The sequence below is a fragment of the Mytilus californianus genome, unplaced genomic scaffold (genome assembly GCF_021869535.1).
Source record: "Mytilus californianus isolate M0D057914Y unplaced genomic scaffold, xbMytCali1.0.p SCAF_1, whole genome shotgun sequence".
In the NCBI taxonomy this organism is placed as follows: domain Eukaryota; kingdom Metazoa; phylum Mollusca; class Bivalvia; order Mytilida; family Mytilidae; genus Mytilus; species Mytilus californianus.
In genome coordinates this window covers 130,288,459-130,313,500 of record NW_026262581.1, presented here as the reverse complement: position 1 = coordinate 130,313,500, position 25,042 = coordinate 130,288,459, and the positions used below count along the sequence as shown (strand labels likewise).

Genomic DNA, 25,042 nt, shown 5'->3' with positions numbered 1-25,042 from the left:
TAACATATTTATAACAGATATGAAGAACATAACCCAAATCAATATAAAGTTATGAAAGAACAATGCATATCAATATAGAATGTCATTAAAAAGTAGTGTCATATATATAAAATCTCGCAAAATTATGACCTATATTTTTGGCATATCCACGTATAACCATTAATAGGAAGTTACAACCCCCTTCCTTTCATGGATATTAGGCTACGTGAAGCTATACAAGTAGATACACGTCTTATTTTCTTTAACATTTTACAAAATATTTAGCCGCCAAAATAATTATAAGTAGATTAAGTAAACGGAGAAACACAATAAACTATGGGCTCGAAGTAAAAAATGAGTCATTTCCAAGATTTAAGTTGATAATTCCAAGATTAAAGTTGGAATTTCCAAGATTAAAGTTGGAATTTTCAAGATTAAAGTTGGAAATTCCAAGTTAAAAGTTGATTATTCCAAGATTAAAGTTGATAATTCCAAGATTAAAGTTGAAATTCCAATAAAGTTGACAATTCCAAGATTAAAGTTGATAATTCCAAGATTAAAGTCAACAATTTGAAAAAAAATAAATAAAAAAGGATGGCCTTAATACGCTTCCGTAAATTTTAGTTATAGAAGAGTTATAGTTTATAGTCGATGTCTTTTTATTGATTTTTTTTATCACCTGTTTCACTATTACCGTACATATCAAAGTCAGGTTAACAACGCATTGAGATGGCGGAAACAACCAAAATACTCTCTGGTGAAGATTATCTTGATAATTTTGATGCAAAGTCATATGCAGGAGCATTTTTTAGTGAGATTGAAATTGAGGGATTTTCATTTACAGAATTTAGATTGAAAACTCTACACAAAATATATTCAAAAGGTAAAGCGAGTACGTTTATTTATAGAAGCTAAGTCAATGACATACACGTTCAGATTATTTCTTTCTCAAGGTTAAAAGATTATACTTTTGATAAATTTTTCATATTTTTAAATGTGGAGGATGCATCTTTCAAATAATATTATTTGCTATGAATATTCCGATTTAATCCTATAACATTTATTAATAACTTCTGGTATAATTTATTCAGTAGAAGTCAGCTAGTGTCCATAGGTAGAATACAAAAAGATTTTTTTTTAAAAATACAAAACTAAATGTAACGTTGTTACAGCGTCACACTGCATAATATTTAAACACATTACTAAAACTTAGATCATCCAAACAACGAAAACGTTCCTGAACATCACATATAAATTATATAACATGAAAGGAATATTTTCAAAGCAAAGACATATCACTATGTGGATATGTTGTCGAGAAATCGAAACTTTAAGTAACAAAATGCACATTTACGGCACCTTTTACGGGCATTCTATTCATTAATAAATCTTTTTTTACATAGTTTGAATTAATTAATTATAACTCTAGAAGTTTGTAAAAATGTTACATGTATCATTGTTATGCCCCACCTAGGGGCATTATGTTTTTCGGTCTGTGCGTCCGTTCGTTCGTCTTTCCGTTCGTTCGATCGTCCGTACGTTCGTCCGTACGTTCGTCCGTCCGTCCGTCCGTCCGTCAGTCCCGCTTCATGTTAAAGTTTTTATTCAAGGTAGTTTTTGATGAAGTTGAAATCCAATCAACTTGAAACTTAGTACACATGTTCCCTATGCTATGATCTTTCTAATTTTAAAGCCAAATTAGAGTTTTTACCCCAATTTCACGGTCCACTGAACATAGAAAATGATACTGTCCCGCTTCAGGTTTAAGTTTTTGGTCAAGGTAGTTTTTATAGAAGTTGAAGTCCAATCAACTTGAAACTTAGTACGATATGATCTTTCTAATTTTAATGCCAAATTAGAGTTTTGACCCCAATTTCACGTTTCACTGAACATAGAAAATGACTGTGCGAGTTGGGCATCCTTGTACTATGGACACATTCTTGTTTTTCATAAATTTCAAATACGGTGCAAAACGTTTTAAATGCACTTCATTTAAAAAAAAAAAGAGAAACACTGAAGATAACCTACTTTTATGTAATTTGCCTCAACTCAATAATATTAACAACAAAACATTTTCCCCGTGCATACAGTATTTTAAGTATCTAATTCTCAGGTAACATAAAAGGAAAACTGCTACTGGAAATTGGATCTGGACCTTGTATACACACAGTAATACCTGCAGCAAGTTGGTTTGATGAAATAATTATGACAGACTTTTCACCTAGTAATAGAGACATGCAAGAAAAATGGCTGAAAAAAGACCCAGGCGCACATAACTGGGACAAGTTTTTCAAATATTACAGTAAACTAGATGGTAATGAGTAAGTTGATATTTTCGGAAGACTTTTTTAACTAGATGCATCGGGGATGACATTGATGCATTTGCACGTGACCATTTCCCACACCAATAGTAAGCCAGATGGATTTTTTTATAAATAAAAGTAGTAAATGACTAATTACTAATGTCACATACCAGTGGATCTGCTTATGAATGTTTTAACATTTTTGTATAGATAACCAGAAACCATTAATTCAACAACATAATTGAATGACCCAGGATTGATTTTCTAATATCCAAGGCCGTTTTTCCGTCAGCAGAAAGTCAGTCGGATCAGAAAGCTTACTCACTTTGAACAATGTATTACTTTAAACCAAATCAGTTAGTTTATATGGAAGATATTATTGTGCACTGTTTATATGGAAGATACTATTGCGGGATAACCCATTATCTCATTATCTTTTATTGTCCTTCCCCAAACATCAACAAAATTTCCTGTGCATGTCGAAAACACTTTTTTCTCAAGTCGAAGGTCGAAATGTTTTACTTTAGAAATTGGTTAATCATTACATAACACACAAAATATCTTCACACAAAATTCAGCTAACTATTTGCAGCAGAAAAAAGTTTTTGAAAACTGATATATAAGGATTAAGACGTGTTAAACTATATGATCCATCCACTAGGAGATCAAGAATAGAAACATGGTTAACCGAACTTCTTCCATTCGGTATTAAGGTCCATGTCGAGAAGTCGTTTGAATGTGCATGATGTATAAATTCGCAGCCGGGTGACTGGTTTTAACGGGCCATTAAATGTAATGCACTGTGTAGGGATAGTGTCCTCATCACCCGGAAAAACTCTTGCAATAACTTATTCAGCGTTCTGCAAGTGACCAGCTGTAAGACAAAATTTCGGTCCATAACCAGCACATCCTGTGTTTCCAATGGTGGTCCAGAATTCCTGCACTCAATTGCGCTCTTTTCGATTTGAAGAAGTTTTTGCCCAAAATTTGAATGAAATATGTTTCACATAACTACAAAAATGACCAATCTATAATTGCAAAGAACTTTATTAATAAGAACTCAGGAATGCATGTCTGGTGCATGTATAATTTTCATACGATTTTAAAAAAAAACACGATAAATATCGGTTAAAAAAATAAGTCATATGATATACCGTAAGTCATGAACAATTACGACAGCAATAAGAAAAAGTCAGGAAAACAGCTGGATAAATGTTATATTTATGGCTGTGAACATAAGATAACAGCATGTTAAAACACTTGTTATCAGCTCAGAATTCAGTGGTTCGGTACTTACTTGATTTATATAATAATTTTCTTACATTTTCCGTTAATAAATTTAGAAATTATCAAGAAAGTTAGGTTCCGAATCCTTCAAGCAAAGTAGACCTTGAATGGACTGGCTATTTTTGTAGTTCCCATTTTAGTCTCATATCTCTTCGCGTGTTCAGGGGCTTATATATCATGGAACTGAATTCTAAAGACGATAAATCCGGAAAAGCGCTCTGAACGAAGCAAATTAATATACTAGTAGTGTTATTTTTATTTTACAGAACAAATGAAGAGAGGATGCTTGGGGTAACATCTTTTTTTTATCAAATGCGTAAAATAGGCCGTCATGAATTATTAGGTTTCTAATAAGAGACATACTGCATTAAATATCTATAGCAATAAAAAAAATTGACTACGTAATTTCGCCTCTAGTGGAAAGTTCTCTCATCGGCAATCATACCACATCTCCTTATTTAAGAACTACATAATGTATCTACACGTACTAATTCTTTTTATAGGGACAACTGGCAACAACTTGAGGCTGCTTTAAGACCAAAGATAAAACGAGTTCTGACCTGCGATGTATTCAAACAAAATCCTCTCGATCCAATTCAATTAGATCCAGTTGATGTCATCTGTACCAGTGCGTGTCTGGAATCAGCCTGTCCAGATAAAGATGCATATCACAATGCGATGAAAAATGTAGTATCTTTGTTGAAACCGGGCGGAAAACTTATTCTGATCGGAATTCTCAATTGTCCTCATTATGTTGTTGGGAGTGAAATTTTTCAGTGTTTGTCCATCTCCAGGGACGAAGTTATCAATACAGTTAAAGCGAATGGTTTAGATGTAATTGAATTATTTGATGACGATACTTCGGTAGAAGAGGGCACAACAATATTTAATGGAACAGTTTTTATACTTGCTGAGAAAAAATAACTGGTGTTGGTGTTCAATCGCTTTAGTACATTGACTAAAATATCGAATATACTGATATTTTTCATCGGCGAGATGCCACTATATATAGTATGTGTTTAAGCCAATTAGGACTAGCTTTATATTAATTCACAATCTGAAATTTTTATTGATGAGACTTGTTTTTAATAGACCAAGATTGAAATGTTCAGATTTTAAGATCTCGATAGCACTGTCAACTTAGAAGCCAGTCCTTCGGTACTGTCATGTTTTTTAATGATACATTTTATTACACCCCACTTTAAAGAGAGGTCTTATTAGTCGCATATTGTAATAGTGTCCTAATACGATTTATACGGTGTCAGTAAATTTCATATGGGGAGAGAGCGAAACGAATCTCTAGCCCCATATAGAATTTACTGACACCATATATATCTTATTTGGTCACTAGCAGATTGTGTAAGGAATTTATCTTACCGACTATCTTTATATTTGGAAATTAGATGAAGTTGTAAAAAAAATATTAAATTTTGTTTTTCTTCTGTTATTGTTATATATATATATAGTAATCAATGTGAGTCTTTTAATCAATATTTGGTGACTGGTGAACTATTATAGTGACCAAGTCTTCTATTTGTTGCAACAAACTTGCACTTAGCGTTACAAAAACAAAAGTCAACAATAACAATATAATACTGCATGACAACATGCATCACATATTGATACAAGTTACATGATAAGGTTTCGATGCCATGATGTTTTTTTAAAGGGCCGTAACTCTACTACTAACCGTATATTTAAAATATAACACGCCCACTGACCGTGTTTGAAAAATACACGGTTTCAAGGTGTTCACTTTTAACCAATGATATTCATAGAAGTCTATAGCTAGGAGGAAAATATAAATTGTGATACACATGTCCGTCTGTTCGTCCGCCCGTTACAAGTTTAGTTTCTGCATGATAATTACAGTACCTCTTGCCCAAATCGTTTAAAATGTAAACACAATGTCAAAGACCATAAAACACAGGTGAAATTTGATTTTGAGTGTGTGTGATGAACTGTTTAAGAATTTTGCTCCTTATTTGTCTTACTTACCATAAATAAAGGCAACAGTAGTATACCGCTGTTCAAAAGTCATAAATCGATTAAGAGAAAACAAATCCGGGTTACAAACTAAAACCGAGGGAAACATATCAACTATAAGAGGAAAACAACGGAACAACAGAAACATTAAACTGCAACAACAAAAAAACGCCAACATACATAGAAACGGACTATTTGATAACAACTGCCATATTCCTGACTTAGTACAGGACATTTTAAGGAAAAGATGGTGGGTTGAACCTGGTTTTACTGCTAGCCAAACATCCCTCTTATATGACAATGTTAAAAAATATATATCGCTAAAATGACAAAACTACGTGACAGGAAAACAGTACAAACAAACGCAAGAACACCCAGAACAGAGAAATGCATAAATAAATAATATAATAGTACATTACAACATGTAAACCACAGAATAACAACGGACACCACTAATAGTGACGTATATATAACCTTGAAATTCATACAATTATATGGAATGAGATCCAAAATTTCACAATTATTTTCGCAATACTAATCCAAATAATTATCATGATTATGACGGTCTTGAAAGGCTACTTTAATTTAATGCTGTGGCGATCATAATTTTTTGGACTAACACAATACTTTGTCCATGGAAAATGGAAATTAACTCGACTATACTGACAAATAAGACATACGTGAAATGTACCGAAAATACAGAGTTCAAACCACAAACGATAAGACATAACACAATATCCCTCGATGACTTTTTTTTACCCTTCCGGAAAACAAAAAACTATCCTTTTCTGTTCGTGTAGTAACATTTCTTTTTGTTTGGCCTACCACAGTCTCTTAATATTTAGATTTCAGTATCCCATCTAAATCGTTCCTGTATATTTTACTTTTAATAGGTTTCCCCATATGTTATCTTTTGCATAATAAGGAATCAATATTTTTAGCTTACAAGGGCTTCCAATGGGTTTTTTTTTTTGGTATTCCTCGGGACTACTTTTGTACCCAATATAAACAAATTGGCAGCTTGAATTCGCGATACTCATATAAAACATGCACATATTATTTATACAATCAATTGCTGTTAAAGAAAACGAAATTGAAATAATATAAAGGACTTTAATGCTTTTAGCCCGAGTTAATTGATGGATTAAGTGGGCCAATTGTCCATTTTCTTTTTTTTAATTTGATTCTTTGCACAGGGAAACACAACCTTAGCAGGACAAACTGTATCCCTGTCTAAATAAAGAAAGCTTACGTGGGATGAACATGTTGTATTGTGCGGGATCAGGCCACAATTTTACTCATTACATGTGCATTACAGTCTATGACAGAAAAGGGGTTGCAAAATATGAACATGCCCATGGGATATGGAATATGTGTTGATTATTCATGTGGTGCTTGAAAAGGTTAAAATATTGCGATGTTAAACGAAGATCTCAATAAATTACGTGGAACATGTAGCAAACAAAAGTCTATTATTTTGTCAAATATAACTGGAAAAACATCAATATGTGTTGCTTTTTTGACTTACGTAGACGAGACAGAAATTGTATTTAGCTGAAAAAAAAGCAAGCAAAGCCGGGCTTCAGGCTTACTTGGAAACTACCTACTCCAGGTTTTGTTACGTGTTACTATGATTAATTTAAAAACGATCAATTTGTTTGTAATCGGGATTAAAAGTACAAGGTATCTAAGCCACTATATGTATAATAATTTATCCACGCTGTCATTCTGGTATTACTTGTAGGAAACAACCGATTATCTTACCATTGCCATCATTAGGTCTACTGGACTCATCTTGTGGGGATTGATTTTATGGATAGTTTTCTTTATAGTATCAAAGTCTGGTCTGTTTACTGATACAGTATCCCAACATTCATTCAGTAACTACAAAATTTGTATTCCATTTTATATAAATGTTTTTTGTATTTTGGACATTGCGTTCATACCACATACACATTATACGTCAAATGATCAATTCAGTCATATGTATTCTATGTATATTTGCATCAATCAAGGTATTTCGTCGTACATGGTATATATCATATATTGCTATATCAGTATGTGTATGTATTGGATAATTTGGTATTCAAATAAGAGCATTGAAAAACAAAAGAGCAAACACAGGTAAACATAAAATAGAACGATTTCAATAAAATATGACAAACTTTAAATCGTCCCTAGTCTAAAATTCACAGAGAAAATCCGTCACCAGCACAAAGTTCTCTAAATAACAGAACAACAAACTTTAAAATATGACCAATTACCACAACTGACGAGGTTTATGTTTTTGAACAGACACCCACACGAATTAAAGAAGCATCTTTAGGTCAACACAGAATGCACATGAATATGTGGTGGGGCTAAACAAGTTCAAAATAACATGCACATGAATATGTGTTGGGGTTAAACGAGGTTTTTTTACCTCCCTTTTTCTCATGGATTTTTGAACTACATAAAGATACACAAAAAGCATGCAATAGAAATCAGAAAAAAGGGAAAGAAGTTAAGTCTAAGGTAACAAAAAATAGTGCAAATAGAACAACAATTTAAATAATGTAAGGTAATCTACGCAAGCTATGATTTAAGTATTCACACTGCTGTTTAATATAGGAACCACGATCTTGTACAATGATAAGAGGAGACCTGTGAATTCTTCAAATGAAGAAAAAACAAAAATAAGAAATGAAAGAGTGTAAAAATTGTTTTTCTTCATTAAACTATATTCTTCAGAGTTTGACGGATATTAGCCTAGCAGTTTAAGAGAAACAAACATTGTAAGGTTAATAAACAGAAGACCGTACTTTGACCTATAATGGTTTACTTTTTTTAAATTTTGACTTGGATGGAGAGTTGTCTCATTGGCACTCATACCACATCTTCTTATATCTATAGAACAATCTGCAGGTTTTGTTGCCGCTTCTTTCTTATTCTTTACAACTTACAGCAAAATTGTTTGTAGCATTGGAAGCTAAGTGATGACAAACGTATAACGTATCTTAGTCGAACATGGTACACTATTCCAGAAAACTTTATTTTACATAGGTTTAGTAGTTTTAGAGAAAAAGATGGCAATTTAATTTTACCACCATATTTTACTAGACGTCGATACCGCTACTTTTTACATAGAAAACTGACACATTTGCGGGGTAATATTCAACTAGTTAAAAAACAATAACGGGCAGCAAAGAAATCTAACAAATACTGTTTATAATATTTCAATGTTTCAAAAAATAATTTGCCGTCCAATTTCATTGTAAAATAAAAAAAAAAAAAAAAGAAAAAAAAAAATACAAGCACTTACACAATCGACGGCATATTAAAATATGTCATAGATATCATGCATGAAATGTTCAAACAGTTAACTACACATGTTAATGTCTCTAACGAGATTTAAAGTGTAGATGTGGATGTGCATATAAGATAAGAAAAATAGAAGGATTGTTTGGTAAAGTTGATTCTTGCATTTTATTTATGGAAATGCAATGTTTTGAGGTAATCGTTAATTTCAACTTCATACTAATAATCGTTATAAAAACACAATAAGAATTTATCTTAAATGAAGTGTGGCCAATTTCTCCTGTATTTGTTTCACTGACAGGGTAAAAGACTAAAGGTTTTCAAATCCTCCTCGATTGTCTACATATATACACCTAAAAAAAAGTATCGCACCACCCTGATTTTTCTCACAAATCAAAATAGTATAACATAAAATATTATTCATGGAAAGTATATAATGTATATATATATAAATAAGAAGATGTGGTATGATTGCCAATGAGACAACTCTCCATAAGAGACCAAATGACACAGAAATTAACAACTATAGGTCACAGTACGGCCTTCAACAATAATCAAAGCCCATACCGCATAGTCAGCTATAAAGGCCCCGAAATGACAAATGTAAAACAATTCAAAAAAGAAAACTAGCGGCCTGATTTATGTATAATATAATGAACGAAAAACAAATATGATATACAGCAACAAATGACAACCACTGAATTACAGGCTCCTGAATTGGGACAGGCACATACATAATATGGCGGGATTTAACTAGTTTGAAGGTGCGCCAACCTACCCCTAACCTTGGACAGTGGTGTAACAGTACAACACAAGAACATACTTTAAAAATAAGTTGAAAACGGCTAAACTCATCAGATCGACACAAAGCAGAAATACATCTAACAAAACACATAGAGGACGTGGCAGGGTACTTATACATCCCTACAACAAAAAGACACTAATTATAGATCTGAGAGTACTCGCAGTTACTGACAGCTAGTTCAAAGCCAATAACAACTAATAACAAAAATCATGCATCTAAGACTAAAATATTAATAAGTACACATCCAACATCTTATGGATTTAGTGTAAAGACGTAATTAACAGTCGGAGAAAAACATGACCTTGTGTAATGCCAAGATACAGGTATCGACAGATTGTACCATGAATGTGCATACGTATATAAAAATAATATTTACTTTAATTTTAATTTACTGATAATAAATCAATATAAGCACGGGAAGTAACGTCGTCATATCGATGATCGTTTAGTACAGTGATTTTTTAATAGTTTGGTTAAGTTGGACATGATTGTGATCAGTTTTTTAAGGACAAACATGACACAATATAAACATTCGGATTTTTTGCTAAAAGAACTTATAAACATAAATTCTAGCTGGTAAGTATATTTGTCTATAGCTAATATGTTGGTACATTGAAATTTGTATCATATAGTTAATAATTTGACACAGAATAATGCTTGCGTATGTCAAAATTTAAAAGTTGCTTATTCGTTTCTCATGCATCAAAAACGTGATTTGTTTACTGTCTGTTACATCACATATTTCGTTATAATATAAAACTGCCGTCAATTATTCCAAAAAAATAGGTACATTTGCACACAAATTAAGATATCTGAAAATACGGTTTCATGGTTTGATTTAGTAGTGTCATGGTTTAGTTCATGTTCGACATGGTTAAGTTCTGTGATTCCTGTTGTGTATGATGGAAGAGTAACGATGAAAATAAACAGACATTACAAGAGCGGTGAAGGATACCAAAGGGACATTCAAACTCACAAGTCGAAAATAACCCGACAACGCCATGGCTAAAAAGAAAAAGACGAACAAACAACAGTACACAAAACACAACTATTGAAATACTGTTAAAAATTATTTTCGGCGATACCTTTTTTTTCTCTCGCGTTTAACCCATTCTATCCTATTTTAAGGCAATACATTGTCGCCATTTCTTAATGTTGTTGTTTTGTTCCCATACGAGTAAATGTAAACTTCACATATTTACGTTGATCTTCTACTCGCGAAAATACATCGCTCGAGAAAATAAGTCGTCTTCAGTGAATTTAAGATATCATCATTAAAGCTATCATTATAGAACACGCAAGTATAAAGAAATCACGAGGATAATATATTAATGCATTTCAAAGGCAATTTTCTTTAAAAGTAGTTTTATTTGGAATACAAAAGGACGTAAGAAAGTGCATAGTAATATGTAATAGGTAGATGCTGTATGCTTGCCAATGAGACAAACTATCCACTCGAGATCAAATGACGTAAATGTAAGCAACTATAAGTTGCCATACGGCCTTTAACAATAAACAAAACCCATACCTCTTAGAAAGCTATAAAAGGCTCCGACTAATTAAGTATAAATCAATTAAAATGAGACTATCAACGACCTGATTTATGTTCAAAACAATGAGCGAAAACAAATATGATATACAGTAACAAACGACAGCCGCTGCATTTGGGACAGGCAAATACAAAATATGACGAGAGTAAACATTTTTGCGGGCTCCCAACTCTCCCCTCTCCTTAATCTGAGCAGTGGTGTAACAGAACAACAAAGAAGGAACAAACTATAAAAATCAGTTGAAGAGGATTTGACCCATCAGATCGGCACAAAGAAAAATAATTAAGTAACATAAACACTAAAGACACAAAGGACCGATCTGTGAGTAATCGCATTTACTGAAAACTAGTTCCAAGACAATACCAAATAATAAAAAAATCATGAATCCAAGACAAAACGTTAATTTTTTTTATTTCAGAGTGGAATTGTGCTGCCAATATTCATCTTCAACATCCATCTTATTCTCTGCTTTAAAGAACCATGATTTCTTGGGGTCAAATATAAGGTCGTACACAGTTTAAATGTGTATCTTGGAATTTGAATTATTTTGTTTTCAATCATATTCACTAATGTACAATTTTTCATACTAAATACTAGATTGGCAGAGCTTTTTCTAATATTATCGAAATTTTATTACATAAAAAAGCTTTTCAAAACGGGTTAGGTCATACTACACAATACATTTATACAATATGACAAAAACATAATCATTTTTATTCATTCGTAATAATAATTGATAAAAATGGATATTATATCGACCAAATTCTAATTCGAAATTGTGATCTTGCGTATATCTAAATTCGGGATTTTGTAAGTACATGTAGTTTTCAAAGTAATTTCAATCATAGTAAGTGTTAACTGTTGTCCATGTTAACATTTTGTCCAATGGAGGGTTGAAGACTGTTTGGTGGCCTCTGGATATCGTTAGGTTAGTTTTTGTAGTTTGGTTACTGTACCATGGGCGTACAACCCCCACATCTCCTTTTATTAATCATAGATATAATCTGGTTCAAAATAAAAACAACAGATGCATAGTTTGCTAGAAAAAATGTAAAACACAAATTCCTTTTTGACTAGCTGCTACGTTTTACAACTTTAGGTAGACGTTACCAAGGTAACCATTTGACTAGTGACGCCGTTCACGATATCCCCGGCAGAGTCCATCATGGACATACGGAGAAAAGATTGTTGGTGAACCAGAAGCAACGGTTTCTGTTTTTTGTAATTTATTTTATCGAATGTCAGTTAAAAAATAGCAGTGGCTATATCAATTATATCTAAGGAAACACACGAAAAGTTGAAATTTATAATGTATATACGGTTTGTCAATGAAATCAGTTTGAAATTTGGTTAAAAAGGCTTTTTTTCTTCTTAGTCTTCTTAAATTGTGTAACTTTGTTTTATTCACAAGCGCCTTCAAACAAACTATCAATATTCAGGTGAAACAAATATGTATCAATTTGTATCTGAACCATGACAAATTTGATAAAAACCATGACGAATTTATAGACACTTAACTGAACCATATCAATCGCTTAACCAAACCATATCAATTTCGATATTTTGGTTATCCCGCGTTACTTTCTTAAAAACAACAATTCCAAAGTAGATCGTTTGACTTACAATATAGATTCAAACATCTTACTTGCTTTTTATTTGCTCATTTGGAGAGAACTGAAGCAATAGTTCTGGGAAATAACTGTTCTGGGAAATAACTGTACTGAACGCTCCTCGATATGACGACGTTACTTCCCGTGATAAGTACCAATAAAAACAATATTCAAAGATCTAATTATAGTGTAGAATTGGTAACTTTTTAGAATAAGTTTTTTTTTAAACGATCGATAAGTTTAGTTGGTTCGTATCTAAATTTCCGGGCTCGATAAACAACATCACCGTAAAAATCAGGATGTGCTATCACGTTAAAAATCAGTTTGCTACAGTAACTACCAAGCTTCCAAACCAAATCTGTATATCTATGGAAGAATTTAATAAAGTTTGAAGTAATTTGTGGTAACGAAATTTCCTGGCTTAATAATCTACCAGTAATACATTATCATACCTGTTTTCTAAATTCAGCTCTGTATTTAACTTATTGTAGTTCATATAAAAAAAAAATCGTTTACTTTACAGATAAAGGAATACAGATAAAGGAATATATTTAAAAACGGCTAATTTAAATAATAAATTTCGATGTGGGACTATTGACTCTTTATTCCCACCACCGGATTTAAAGGGAAATAACTCTGTGCCTCCACCGCCATTACCACCAGTGGAAATGATGCAGAAGGACGAAGTGTACAAAATTGTGGAATTATTTGCACATGACTGTCAAGAAGATGCATTGGCATTACTTGATCTCAAGACGAAACATGACCACAAAAACGACATTTGCGTAATAGATCTGTAGTATTAATGTCTAGTACATTAGGACAAATATCTATTTCTACTTTTGACTTAATGATGATTTTATTTATTGAATTGATTTTAACCTGCCGAGTTTAGATAACTTGTAGTTTTATGTTTCAAATGTACATCAAAAAGATAATTGTATAAGTAAAATAAAAATCACCTCCCTATTCCCAACAATAGCCACATATAACCTTACTGACCTTTCCATAAGTCTTCATGTTTACAGTAATCATCTGTGTCCAGTAAAATCAACTGAAGCTTAAAACATGAACTTTGAACAACTCGCCAAAATTTAAATCATACGATGAGATAACATATAAACAAGGGCAAAATACCCCAAAAACAATACAAAGACAGGTTGAAATTAGATACAACAAACCCACTGGTACTGGCATTTGATTGTTTGAGTGTGTTTAAGAACAATTTATGCTGTTACTATAATATCATCTACGATGGAAAACGATGTCTTATCCAATTTATGCATTATTTTATACTACAAGTTTACAAAAAGTCATATGACTGAGATTAAGAAAAAGATGAAAAAGAGTAGGGCTATGATCATATATAAACACATAAATTGTGCAAATTTTGACGAATGACATATTTTTTGGGAGTTGCTTTTGGCTTGAGAAAATGTTGATAGCCACGAAACTAATTTAACTAGTTTTTGGCCATATTTCTTCTTTGAATCCACTTACTTGGTCACCATCTTTGGCCGAAATGAATTTTGTTATAAAAAGATGTTTATGGGCAAAGTACGCATCCCCCCAAAAAATTGTGTTCGTTCATATATGAGGCCAATGTCGTGTGAAGCAAAAACTATCAAGATTTAGTTAGAAATAAGTTTTATCATAAAAGTGCATAATTATAACGTCAAAGGGATATTATTACCGAGCCTGATGATAAATATTTTTACACATTTTTTTAACTGTTTATAAAAATTCCAAAAGTTACATTTCATGGGATTTTAAAGCCATTTTTCACCCTTCGATAACGTACTCCTTTTTAAATTCTCCCTCGCTTGCTCGGTCGAATTTAAAGCATTTCTTAACTAAATTCCTTCGTATAATTAAGACAAAACTCTAATATAGGTTTGGTTGCTCGCAGTAACTTGTTCTTTTCTCTTGAAAACAATCTTTATTAACATAATAATCTGATATAATTTAATAATTAATCTTCAAATTGACATTTGCATACAACAAAATTATCCAACACATCATTATATGTAAATGAACTTAAACTCTATATGATCCATATTCATAAATATGACAATAAACAGTAAACTGTTTGTTCTAGTTACTGTGAGCACCTTCGATGAACTGATCACAGCTCAACAATTTCTTTATATGATATAACGGAACCTCACCCTTTAAACCGCCAAAGGATTTCACGTGCATATACACCGCGTCATTGTGTTATTGTGCTATGGTCAAATTTTGAATTCTTGTCTTTCTTGCTTATGTGCTTTGTCTATATGCCATTTTGTTTTTCGTTGTTGACATATTTGTTTGTTTTTATAGTGATTAAGATTATAACACAATGTTGTCTGCTGAACCCCAATTTTTGACATTTTTACCTATTATGTCTGTTTGTTTTGTTCACACATTGTTGTCAATATAATGGAATTTTATGAGACTGTTATACAAGTGAGAGGTTTGGCTAGCTATAAAACCATGTTTAATCCACCATTTTCTACATAAGGAAATGCCTGTACCAAGTCAGAAATATGACAGTTGTTTTCCATTCGTTTGATGTGTTTTAGCTTTTGATTTTACCATTTGATAAGGGACTTTCCGTTTTGAATTTTCCTTGGAGTTCGGTATTTTTGTTATTTTACTTTTTATATAAGCAATATATCTAAATCCAAAATAACAATAATCCGTTTTATAACTTCTCTAACCAGTTTGAATATATATAACTATATTTAACGCAGGGAAATGCCTATAGTCAAACGAAAAGAAATATGTTACATAAATGGTCATTAAATAAGTATTCAACACTTGCCAAATTAAACGTCGGTAATCGTATTATCATTATACATGGATTCCAGGACATGTTTGAATTTGAATTTCAATTTATACTGAGGAGTAACGATTTTGAAGTTATTAACATTTGTATATTGATTTTGGAATAAATGACATGTTTCTTAAACGGGGACAATAATTATTGAAACTTGCTTTTTATATATAATATGTATTTCACTTAACTATTACCGTACATATCAAAGTGAGGTTAACAACACCTTGAGATGGCGGAAACAACCAAAATACTTTCTGGTGAAGATTATCTGGATCATTTTGATTCAAAGGCATATGCAGGAGCATTTTTTAGTGAGATTGAAATCGAGGGATTTTCGTTTGCAAAATTTAGATTGAAAACTCTACACAAAATATATTCAAAAGGTAAAACGACTACGTTTATTCGTAGCAGCTAGGTCAATGACTTGTATATTCAGATTATTTCGTTATCAATGTTAAAAGATTATACTTTTGATAAATCTTTCATATCTTTAAACATTCATTTAAATGTGGAGAATGCATCATTCAAATAATATCTACGTGTCAGTTTTGTAAGAATTAGGCAATTTAGAAGAATTTTAAAACATGATCGAACCTCGGCGAGGGGTCTGAGGGTTCCAAGCGGGTTCAGGGAAAATAACCTCCTGGTAGGGAGTTTGAGGTGGGCAAAATCCCTCGGAACCTCACCCGTTATCGAGAAAGACATACCACTTCTGTCATTAAAAACTCACCAATAGCAACATACTTCAGAGTATAATTTGTTTACTTTACATTTTCTGCTTAATTTTCGCATTTTTATAAAAATGAGGAGATGTGGTATGATTGCTCATTACACTAATATCAACCAGCGTTAAAATGAAGTAGTAGTGAACAGTTATAGGCCACCGTACGGCCTTCAACAATGAGAAAAAACATACTGGCTATTAAAGGCCCCGACATAAAAAAGGAGAAAAATTCTAAACGAGAAAACTAACGGCTTAATTTTTAACAAAACAAACTAGGTAAAACATGTTTGTGAGCGCCCAAGTATCCCTTTACCTGGAACAGTTGTGTTACAGCACAACATAGAACAAACAGCAAAAATCAGTTGCAATTAGCTTAAACCAAAATAATCGGTACGAGGCACAAAAACCACTAACATTATCACCAATTACAACAAATTGTAGATTTGGAATCTGATACTCATTGGTTTTAGAGAAAATGTCCGAACCAGTTACTATAAAATATGTATAAAAGGAAATGTTTTGTAAAACAATCAATCAACAAAAAATTCAAATCTTATGAGATAGTAAAAGAGCAAGTCCCCATTTCAATGTTGTCCTTCCATTATTTATTTTGACCTTATCTAATTTTCTCCCCTTTATATGCACACAATTCGTTAATAAATGGAAACATGCAATAATCAATTTTGAAAGATGGTCAGGTGAAATATAAAAATGCAAACCCCATATCGTATCGTATACGACATATCACTTTAAAACTAAATTATGTGGACATGTTGTCGAGAAACCGATACTTAAAGTAACAAAATGCACATTACGGCGCCTTTTATGGGCATTCTGTTCATTAATAAATCTTTTTTTTACATAGTTTGAATTGATTGATTATAACTCTAGAAGTTTGTGAAAATGCTACATGTATCATTTTTTTCATAAATTTCAAATACAGAACAAATGCATAGGAAATTTCATTAAAAAAACCCAGAAACATTCCCAATTTTATGTACTTTGCCTTAACTCAATAATATTAACAACAAAAGATTTTTTCCAATGCATACAGTATTTTAAGAATCTAATTCCCAGGTAACATAAGAGGAAAACTGCTACTGGAAATTGGATCTGGACCTTGTATACACACAGTAATACCTGCAGCAAGTTGGTTTGATGAAATCATTTTGACAGACTTTTCACCTAGCAATAGAGACATGCAAGAGCAATGGCTGAAAAAAGACCCAGGCGCACATAACTGGGACAACTTTTTCAAATATTACAGTAAACTAGATGGTAATGAGTAAGTTGGTATGTTTGAAAGGGACGACTTGGATGCATTTGCACATGACCATTTCCCACACCAAACGTAAGCCAGATGGATTTTTGTCAATCTAATTGAAATATAGTTCTCTGATTTCGGTATACTTATATGAACGAGTACGCGAGTTAATATGGGTCTGAATTTTAATCAGATTGGATTTTTGTATAAACAAAAGTAGGAATAATGACCAATTACTAATGTCCCATACCAGTGGATCTGCCTATGAATGTTTTAACAAATAGTATAGATAAACTGAAACCATTAATTCAACAAAATAAGTGAACCAGAACAAAAGGAAAAAACAATCATAATCGAAATGTGTTAATGACCGAGGATTGATTCTCTAATTTCGAAGGCCGTTTTTCCGTCAGCAGAAAGTCAATCGGATCAGAAAGCTTACTCACTGTGAACTATGTATTACTTTAAACTATGGATGTCAACTCGGTGAACAAAAACTAATCGAGTACTCGTTGGTTTTATCGTGCGATACTCGAGTACTCGCTCTGGAATATATCTACAACACGGAAACACAAAAATACGCACTTTACATTCTGTGGTTTGTTGTTCAACGGACGTAAAACCATCTACATAAGTATCTGGGACAAGGAATTACACACCATAAGTAATAGCCCATTACCTACAAGTACTATTAAGTAAAAAAAAACAATAATTTAATCAATATGATTTAATGAACATCTATTCAAAAATTATAACAAGGAAAAACCATATCAAACAATAGTATTTGGTAATCGTTAAGAAAACACATTTAATGTTTACAAAGGCGTAAAGATTAGAAGTTGAAATAAAGGCAACAGTAGTATACCGCTGTTAAATATAGTCATAATTCGATTAAGCAAAAACAAATCCGGATAACAAACTAAAACCGAGGGATACACATCAACTATGAGAGGAAAACAACGGAACAACAGAAACACAGAACTACAACAAAAGCAAACGCCAACCTACATAGAAACGGACTGTGTGATAACAATTGCCATATTCATGACTTGGTACAGAACCATTTAAGAAAAAAAAACTATTCATTGAGGGTCACCAGAGGATACAATGAATTTATTTTTTTGGAAACATTTTCTTGTCAATTATTATTGGGGACAGTCGGTTTTGCAACTTTGTAAATTACAGTCTTGCAGACGAAAATGTTTGTTCTGACGGTACCGATGTGACGGAATGGTTAAGACATGTTTAGTTTAAAGTGTTAGCCTAGGTATAGCCCACGTATTTTCGGAGGCATTTTAAATGACAATTTAGCACAAGCATTCGAAACAAAATGTATTTTATTCGCTAGTATGATTAATCAGTTATGCCTATTTGATTTTCCGAAAAAAGTTCCCAAGAAGATCAATTTTATATAAAGAAGACAGCAATATTCTAACAGGAAACCGATTAGTCGAGTATCGTTTTGGTATTCGATACTCAGTACTACCGAGCGATACTCGAATACTCAGTTAGTTTATAAAGAAGATATTATTGTGCACTAACCTATAATCATTTATTTTCCTACCCCAAACATTAGCAAAATTTCCTGTGCATGTCGAATAATTTTTTTTTCTCTACTCCAAATGTTTTCCTTAAAAAATTAGTTAATCATTACAAAACACAAAAAATATCTTCACACAAAAACCAGTTAATTATATGCAAGTACAGCGGAAAAAAGTTTTGAAAACTGATATATAAGGTTTTAGACGTGTTAAACTAAATGATCCATCCACCAGGAGATCAAAATTTATATAATCTTGATATATCTTTTTTGAACATTTATTAAAATTTTAACAAAACCAACGAGTGGGGAATAGAAACATGGTTAACCGAACTTCTTCAATTCGGTGTTAGACCTTTATAACAACTCTCGACACCGACTAATGACACCTACAGTTTACAGGTAAAATGAAGGGGTCGTCTCAAAATTAAAAATCATTCATGAATAGTATTACGTTTACACCTTCGATTTATCGTTTTACACTATTTTGACGAAAGAACATATTTAAAAACAAATATGAACTATATCTCTTTCTTTTGTTTAGCATTCTTATTACATGTATGTATACGACATTTTACGTTGAATTTATTAAACCTTCAGATAAATAATTACTGCAATCAATTCACATCGTAATCTGCCTTTTTTTCTTCTTAAATTTTATGATTATGTGAGTATTTAAATAAGCGAGTCTGTCAATGCAGATTGTTCTACATGCCAATAGCGATTAATTCGTTTTTGTAATGCTATTTATGAAATTTGCGAAAGGAACATAGAGTTTGAGTTTCTCAATAGATCTTCACGTCGCTTGCTGTACACTTTCAATTTTGGGAGGGGTAAAAGCCTATTTGTTTAAAGGTCAAAGGAAAAGGCTACATCGATAATTTAGTTACGAGGGACTACTCCGCTTTAAGATACCATGTTAAAATTGAGATGTTTCCTTAATGAACTGGAAACATTAACGGCACCATTTTTTCTGCGCCACATGGGGATTTTTATACAATTAATGTCTCTTCAGTGATGCGTATGGTATTTATATCTCAACAGAGCTTGTTGTCATTGCAGTGTCTTTTTGGACAGTGCCGAACTGATTGACCGTTATAGGTTGTCCGTGTCCTGAAAGACAACAGTCAGGAACCTTATGTTCAGTGGTTGTCGTTTGTTGATGTGGTTCATAAGTGTTTCTCGTTTCTCGTTTTTTATATAGATTAGACCGTTGGTTTTCCTGTTTGAATGGTTTTACACTTGTCAGTTTGGGTGTCCTTTTTAGCTTGCTGTTCGGTGTGGGCCAAGGCTCCGTGTTGAAGGCCGTACTTTGACCTATAATGGTTTACTTTTACAAATTGTGACTTGGATGGAGAGTTGTCTCATTGGCACTCATACCACATCTTCTTATATCTATACCTTTTCCCTTTGTCGTAGATTCTTTTCCCTGTTCCCGAAAAATGACCTTCGTGTGTCTTGCAAGAAGCGAGAACTGTTTACCCTTCCCCTTTTCAGGACATAGCTTTGGTTTTTTCTACTCTTTTCTATTTTTTTCCATGCATAATGGTTTTTAAATTTCATCTCTGACCATATATAGGGGAGGTTTTAGATCCAATTATACTAGTAAAACCCCACCGCATGTTTTATGCGCCTGAAACAATTCCAGAACAAGTTGTTCATTGCAATTGGTAAGTTTTTGTCACAATAGAATTTTTAGTTTACAATTTGATATTTTGACATTATGCTTCGCTCTCATATTCATTTCCTTTTTATTCGATCAAAGATAGTAACTTTGTTTCCTTTTTTATGCCCCACCTAGGGGCATTATGTTTTTCGGTCTGTGCGTCCGTTCGTCCTTCCTTCCGTTCGTCCGTCCGTTCGTCCGTCTGTCCCGCTTCAGGTCAAAGTTTTTGGTCAAGGTAGTTTTTGATGAAGTTGAAGTCCAATCAACATGAAACTTAGTACACATCTTTCTAATTTTAATGCCAAATCAGAGTTTTGACCCTAATTTTACGGTCCACTGAACATAGAAAATGATAGTGCGAGTGAGGCATCCGTGTACTATGGACACATTCTTGTCTTTTTCTTTTTTTTGGGGGGGGGGGGGTCGGGGGTGGGGGTTGAGATTGGGGTCTTTAACCAAAATGCAGACTATGTGGTAACTCTGAATGTCTGTTTTATATCTTGCATTCTGTGATTTTTTTTCCTACTGCTGAAGTCATAAAAATAGCAAGAGATCGCAAAAAATAGCTAACGATTTGATTCTGATTCTGAATCAGAAGAGACACCAAGGGCCTTTAAAAATCTGGTATCTATTTTGTTATGAATTTATTGTACTCCGGCTGATTCTCGCGAATGAGGTCCATTTGTGGGATCTTTTTTGCTTTAAGTTTGTTTTGGTCGTACAACATTAGGGCGAGGCAATTCATCAGCTTCCTCCTCTCTCTGGTCAGCTACGGCATCTGGTTGCCGGGGAGCAGATCCAGCAACGGCACAGTAAACCGGATTTAAAGAGAAATAGTCGAAATTTAAATTGCATTGTCGCTGAATATCGATTTCAAGTGGAACATCAAATTGGTGAATTAAAAAGAAATAAAGTAATGAGTACCATTAAGGCATTCGAAGTCAAAATTAACAGACATTGTAGAAATATGTAACGCCCTAGTCAACAGATATAAAACATTTAACTAAACATCTACTACAAAAATACAGTTTTTTTGGGGTTTTTTTTTCATTTTTCAACTCGCTCGACGTCTAAAAGAAATGAAACATTGAATAACTTCCTTTTCTTCATTGAGTTAAATTCAGATAATCAAATACCTAATAAACAAAATAAGGTACGGTACACAACAATTGCTTATATTCACGTCATGTTGGATAGTGGTCTCATTGGCAATCAAAATAATCATATGCGATCAATAATATTTTTTTTCAATATTATTTTTGGGACGACCCCTCATATCTCACCTGTCGTAGTCGTTTTCAACTGTAGGTGTAGACAATTGTTGAAAAGGTGTATTAAGTCCATGCCGAGAAGTCGTTTGACTGTGCATGCTGTATAAATACGCAGCCGGGAGACTGGTATGGCCATTAAATGTAATGCTGTACTCATCACCAGGAAAAACTCTGTTAAATCAAAACTATTATTGTTAAACTAATACAAATTTTGATAAACTGTTATATTCAATTGAATTTGTATATAAACTTATGCTTGCTCTGTGATAGACTAGACCGGCTTAAATAAACTGTTGTTACAACTACCTTGTCTTGTCACATTTCCACTTTGAAGAACTTATTTTATTTGTTGTTCAATCATAAAGTTTTTGCCCTAAGTGTGAATGAAATATGTTTCACAGAACTGTAAAAACGACCAAACGATAACTGCAAAGAACGTTATTGAAAAAACTCAGGACTTCTTTTAAACTGAGTTTCACTGTGTGTATTGCTGTGTGTTTGCTTATTCTACATTGGCTAGAGGTATAGGAGAGGGTTGAGATCTCATAAAACATGTTTAACCCCGCCGCATTTTTGCGCCTGTCCCAAGTCAGGAGCCTCTGGCCTTTGTTAGTCTTGTATGTTTTTTTTAATTTTAGTTCATTTATATGTTTTGGAGTTTAGTGTGACGTCCATTTTCATTGAACTAGTACACATTTTTATTTAGGGGCCAGCTGAAGCCCGCCTCCAGGTGCGGGATTTCTCGTTGTGTTGAAGACCCATTGGTGGTCATCGGCTATTTTCTGCTCTTTGGTCGGGTTGTTGTCTCTTAGACACATCCCCCATTTCCATTCTCAATTCTATGTATAGTGCATGTATGATTTACATACGATATTGAAAAAACACGATAAATATCGGTTAAAAAATAAGTGCTTTGATATACCGCAGGTCATGAATAGTTGTGTGTAATTACGTCAGCAATAAAAAAAAAAGTCAGGAAAACAACGGGATAAATGTTATATTCATGGCTGTGAACATTAGACAACAGAATGTTAAAACACTTGTTATCAGCTCAGTAGTCAGTGGTTCGCTACTAACTTGATTCATAGCATAACGTTCTTACATTTTCCGTTAATAAAAATTAAGTAATTTAGAAATTATCAAGAAACTTAGGTTCCGAATCCCTCAAGCAAATTTGACCTTAAATGGACTGGCTATTTTTGTAGTTTCCAATTTAGTCTCATGTCTCTTCGCGTGTTCAGGGGTTTATATATCATTGAACTGTATTCTACAGACGATAGATCCAGAAAAGCGCTCTGGACGAAGCAAATTAACATACTAGTAGTGTTATTTTCATTTTACAGAACAAATGAAGATAGGATGCTTGGGGGAAAATCGTTTTTTTATCAAATGCCTTAAATAGGCCGTCATGAATTATTAGGATTCTGCCAAGAGACATACTGCCAAACACCATATCTATAACAATTCTACAACTCGGCTACGTAATTTGATCCCAAGTGGTAAGTTGTCTCATCGGCAATAATATCACATGTCCTTATTTAAGAACTACATAATGTATCTACACGTAATTTTTTTTTATGTATTTCCAGGGACAACTGGCAACAACTTGAGGCTGCTTTAAGACCAAAGATAAAACGAGTTCTGACCTGCGATGTATTCAAACAAAATCCTCTCGATCCAATTCAATTAGATCCAGTTGATGTCATCTGCACCAGTGCGTGTTTGGAATCAGCCTGTCCAGATAAAGATGCATACCACAATGCGATGAAAAATGTAGTATCTTTGTTGAAACCGGGCGGAAAACTCATTCTGATCGGAATTCTCAATTGTCCTCATTATGTTGTTGGGAGTGAAATTTTTCAGTGTTTGTCCATCTCCAGGGACGAAGTTATCAACACAGTTAAAGCGAATGGTTTAGATGTAATTGAATTATTTGATGACGATACTTCGGTAGAAGAGGGCACGGCAATATTTAACGGAACAGTTATTATACTTGCTGAGAAAAAATGACTGGTGTTGGTGTTCAATCGCTTTAGTTCATTGACTAAAATCTCGAAATGACTTTTTTGTTTTGATATTTTTCTTCAGCGAGATGCCACTATATATAGTATTTGTTTAAGTCAATTAGGACTAGTTTTATATTAATTTACAATCTAAAATTTTTATTGATGAGACTTGTTTTTAATAGACCAAGATTGAATGTTCTATTTTAAGATCCCGATAATACTGTCAACTTAGAAGCCAGTCCTTCGGTACTGTCATGTTTTTTAATGATACATTTTATTATACCCCGCTTTAAAGAGGGATTTTATTAGTCACACAGTGTACTAGTGTCCTAATATGATTTATACGGTGTCAATAAATTTCATATGGGGAGAGAGCGAAGCGAATCTCTAGCCCCATATAGAATTTACTGACATCATATATACATATCGTATTAGATCACAAGCACATTGTGTTACGAATTTATCTTACCGACTATCTTTATATTTGGAATTTAGATGTAGTTTTAACAAAATTGATAAATATTTGTTACTTCTGTTACTGTTATAGTAATCAATGTGAGTCATTAAATCAATATTTGGTGACTGGTGGACTAATAGTGACCAAGTCTTCTATTTGTTGAAACAAACTTGCACTGGTCTTTACAAAAACAAAAGCCAATAATAACAATATAATTCTGCAAAACAACATGCATCATATTTTGATAACAAGTTACATGACAAGATTTCAATACTATGTTGTTTTTTTTAAAGGGCCGTAACTCTACTACTAACCGTATATTTAAAATATAACACGCCCACTGACCGTGTTTGAAATATACACGGTTTCAAGGTGTTCACTTTTAACCAATGATATATATAGAAGTCTACAGCTAGAAGGTAATATAAATTGTGATACACATGTCCGTCTGTCCGTCCATCCGTTACAAGTTTAGT

General features: G+C 32.9%; 1 protein-coding gene across 5 annotated transcripts; it reads left to right on the top strand.

Moving 5' to 3' along the window:
* The first annotated feature begins 679 nt into the window (after positions 1–679).
* Positions 680–24,272, top strand: LOC127713957 (indolethylamine N-methyltransferase-like). Of its 5 annotated transcripts, none has more exons than XM_052219916.1 (3): positions 680–862; positions 2,093–2,300; positions 23,693–24,272. In XM_052219916.1, the coding sequence occupies exons 1-3, from the start codon at positions 709–711 to the stop codon at positions 24,111–24,113; spliced, it is 783 nt and encodes a 260-aa protein (XP_052075876.1). In that variant the 5' UTR covers positions 680–708; the 3' UTR covers positions 24,114–24,272. The 5 variants fall into 5 exon arrangements, with proteins under 5 accessions (XP_052075876.1, XP_052075897.1, XP_052075871.1 ...); XM_052219937.1 differs by having other exon boundaries at positions 2,093–2,293; positions 23,693–23,813; XM_052219911.1 differs by lacking the exon at positions 23,693–24,272 and adding an exon at positions 4,073–4,966.
* Positions 24,273–25,042: the final 770 nt, after the last annotated feature.

Bases quoted from the DNA above. Each gene is read 5' to 3' on its own strand.
- LOC127713957 (XM_052219916.1), top strand. From the start codon at position 709: ATGGCGGAAACAACCAAAATACTCTCTGGTGAAGATTATCTTGATAAT. The intron at 863-2,092 runs GTAAAGCGAGTA...TCTAATTCTCAG, and splicing joins ACACAAAATATATTCAAAAG to GTAACATAAAAGGAAAACTG. The intron at 2,301-23,692 runs GTAAGTTGATAT...ATGTATTTCCAG, and splicing joins AGTAAACTAGATGGTAATGA to GGACAACTGGCAACAACTTG.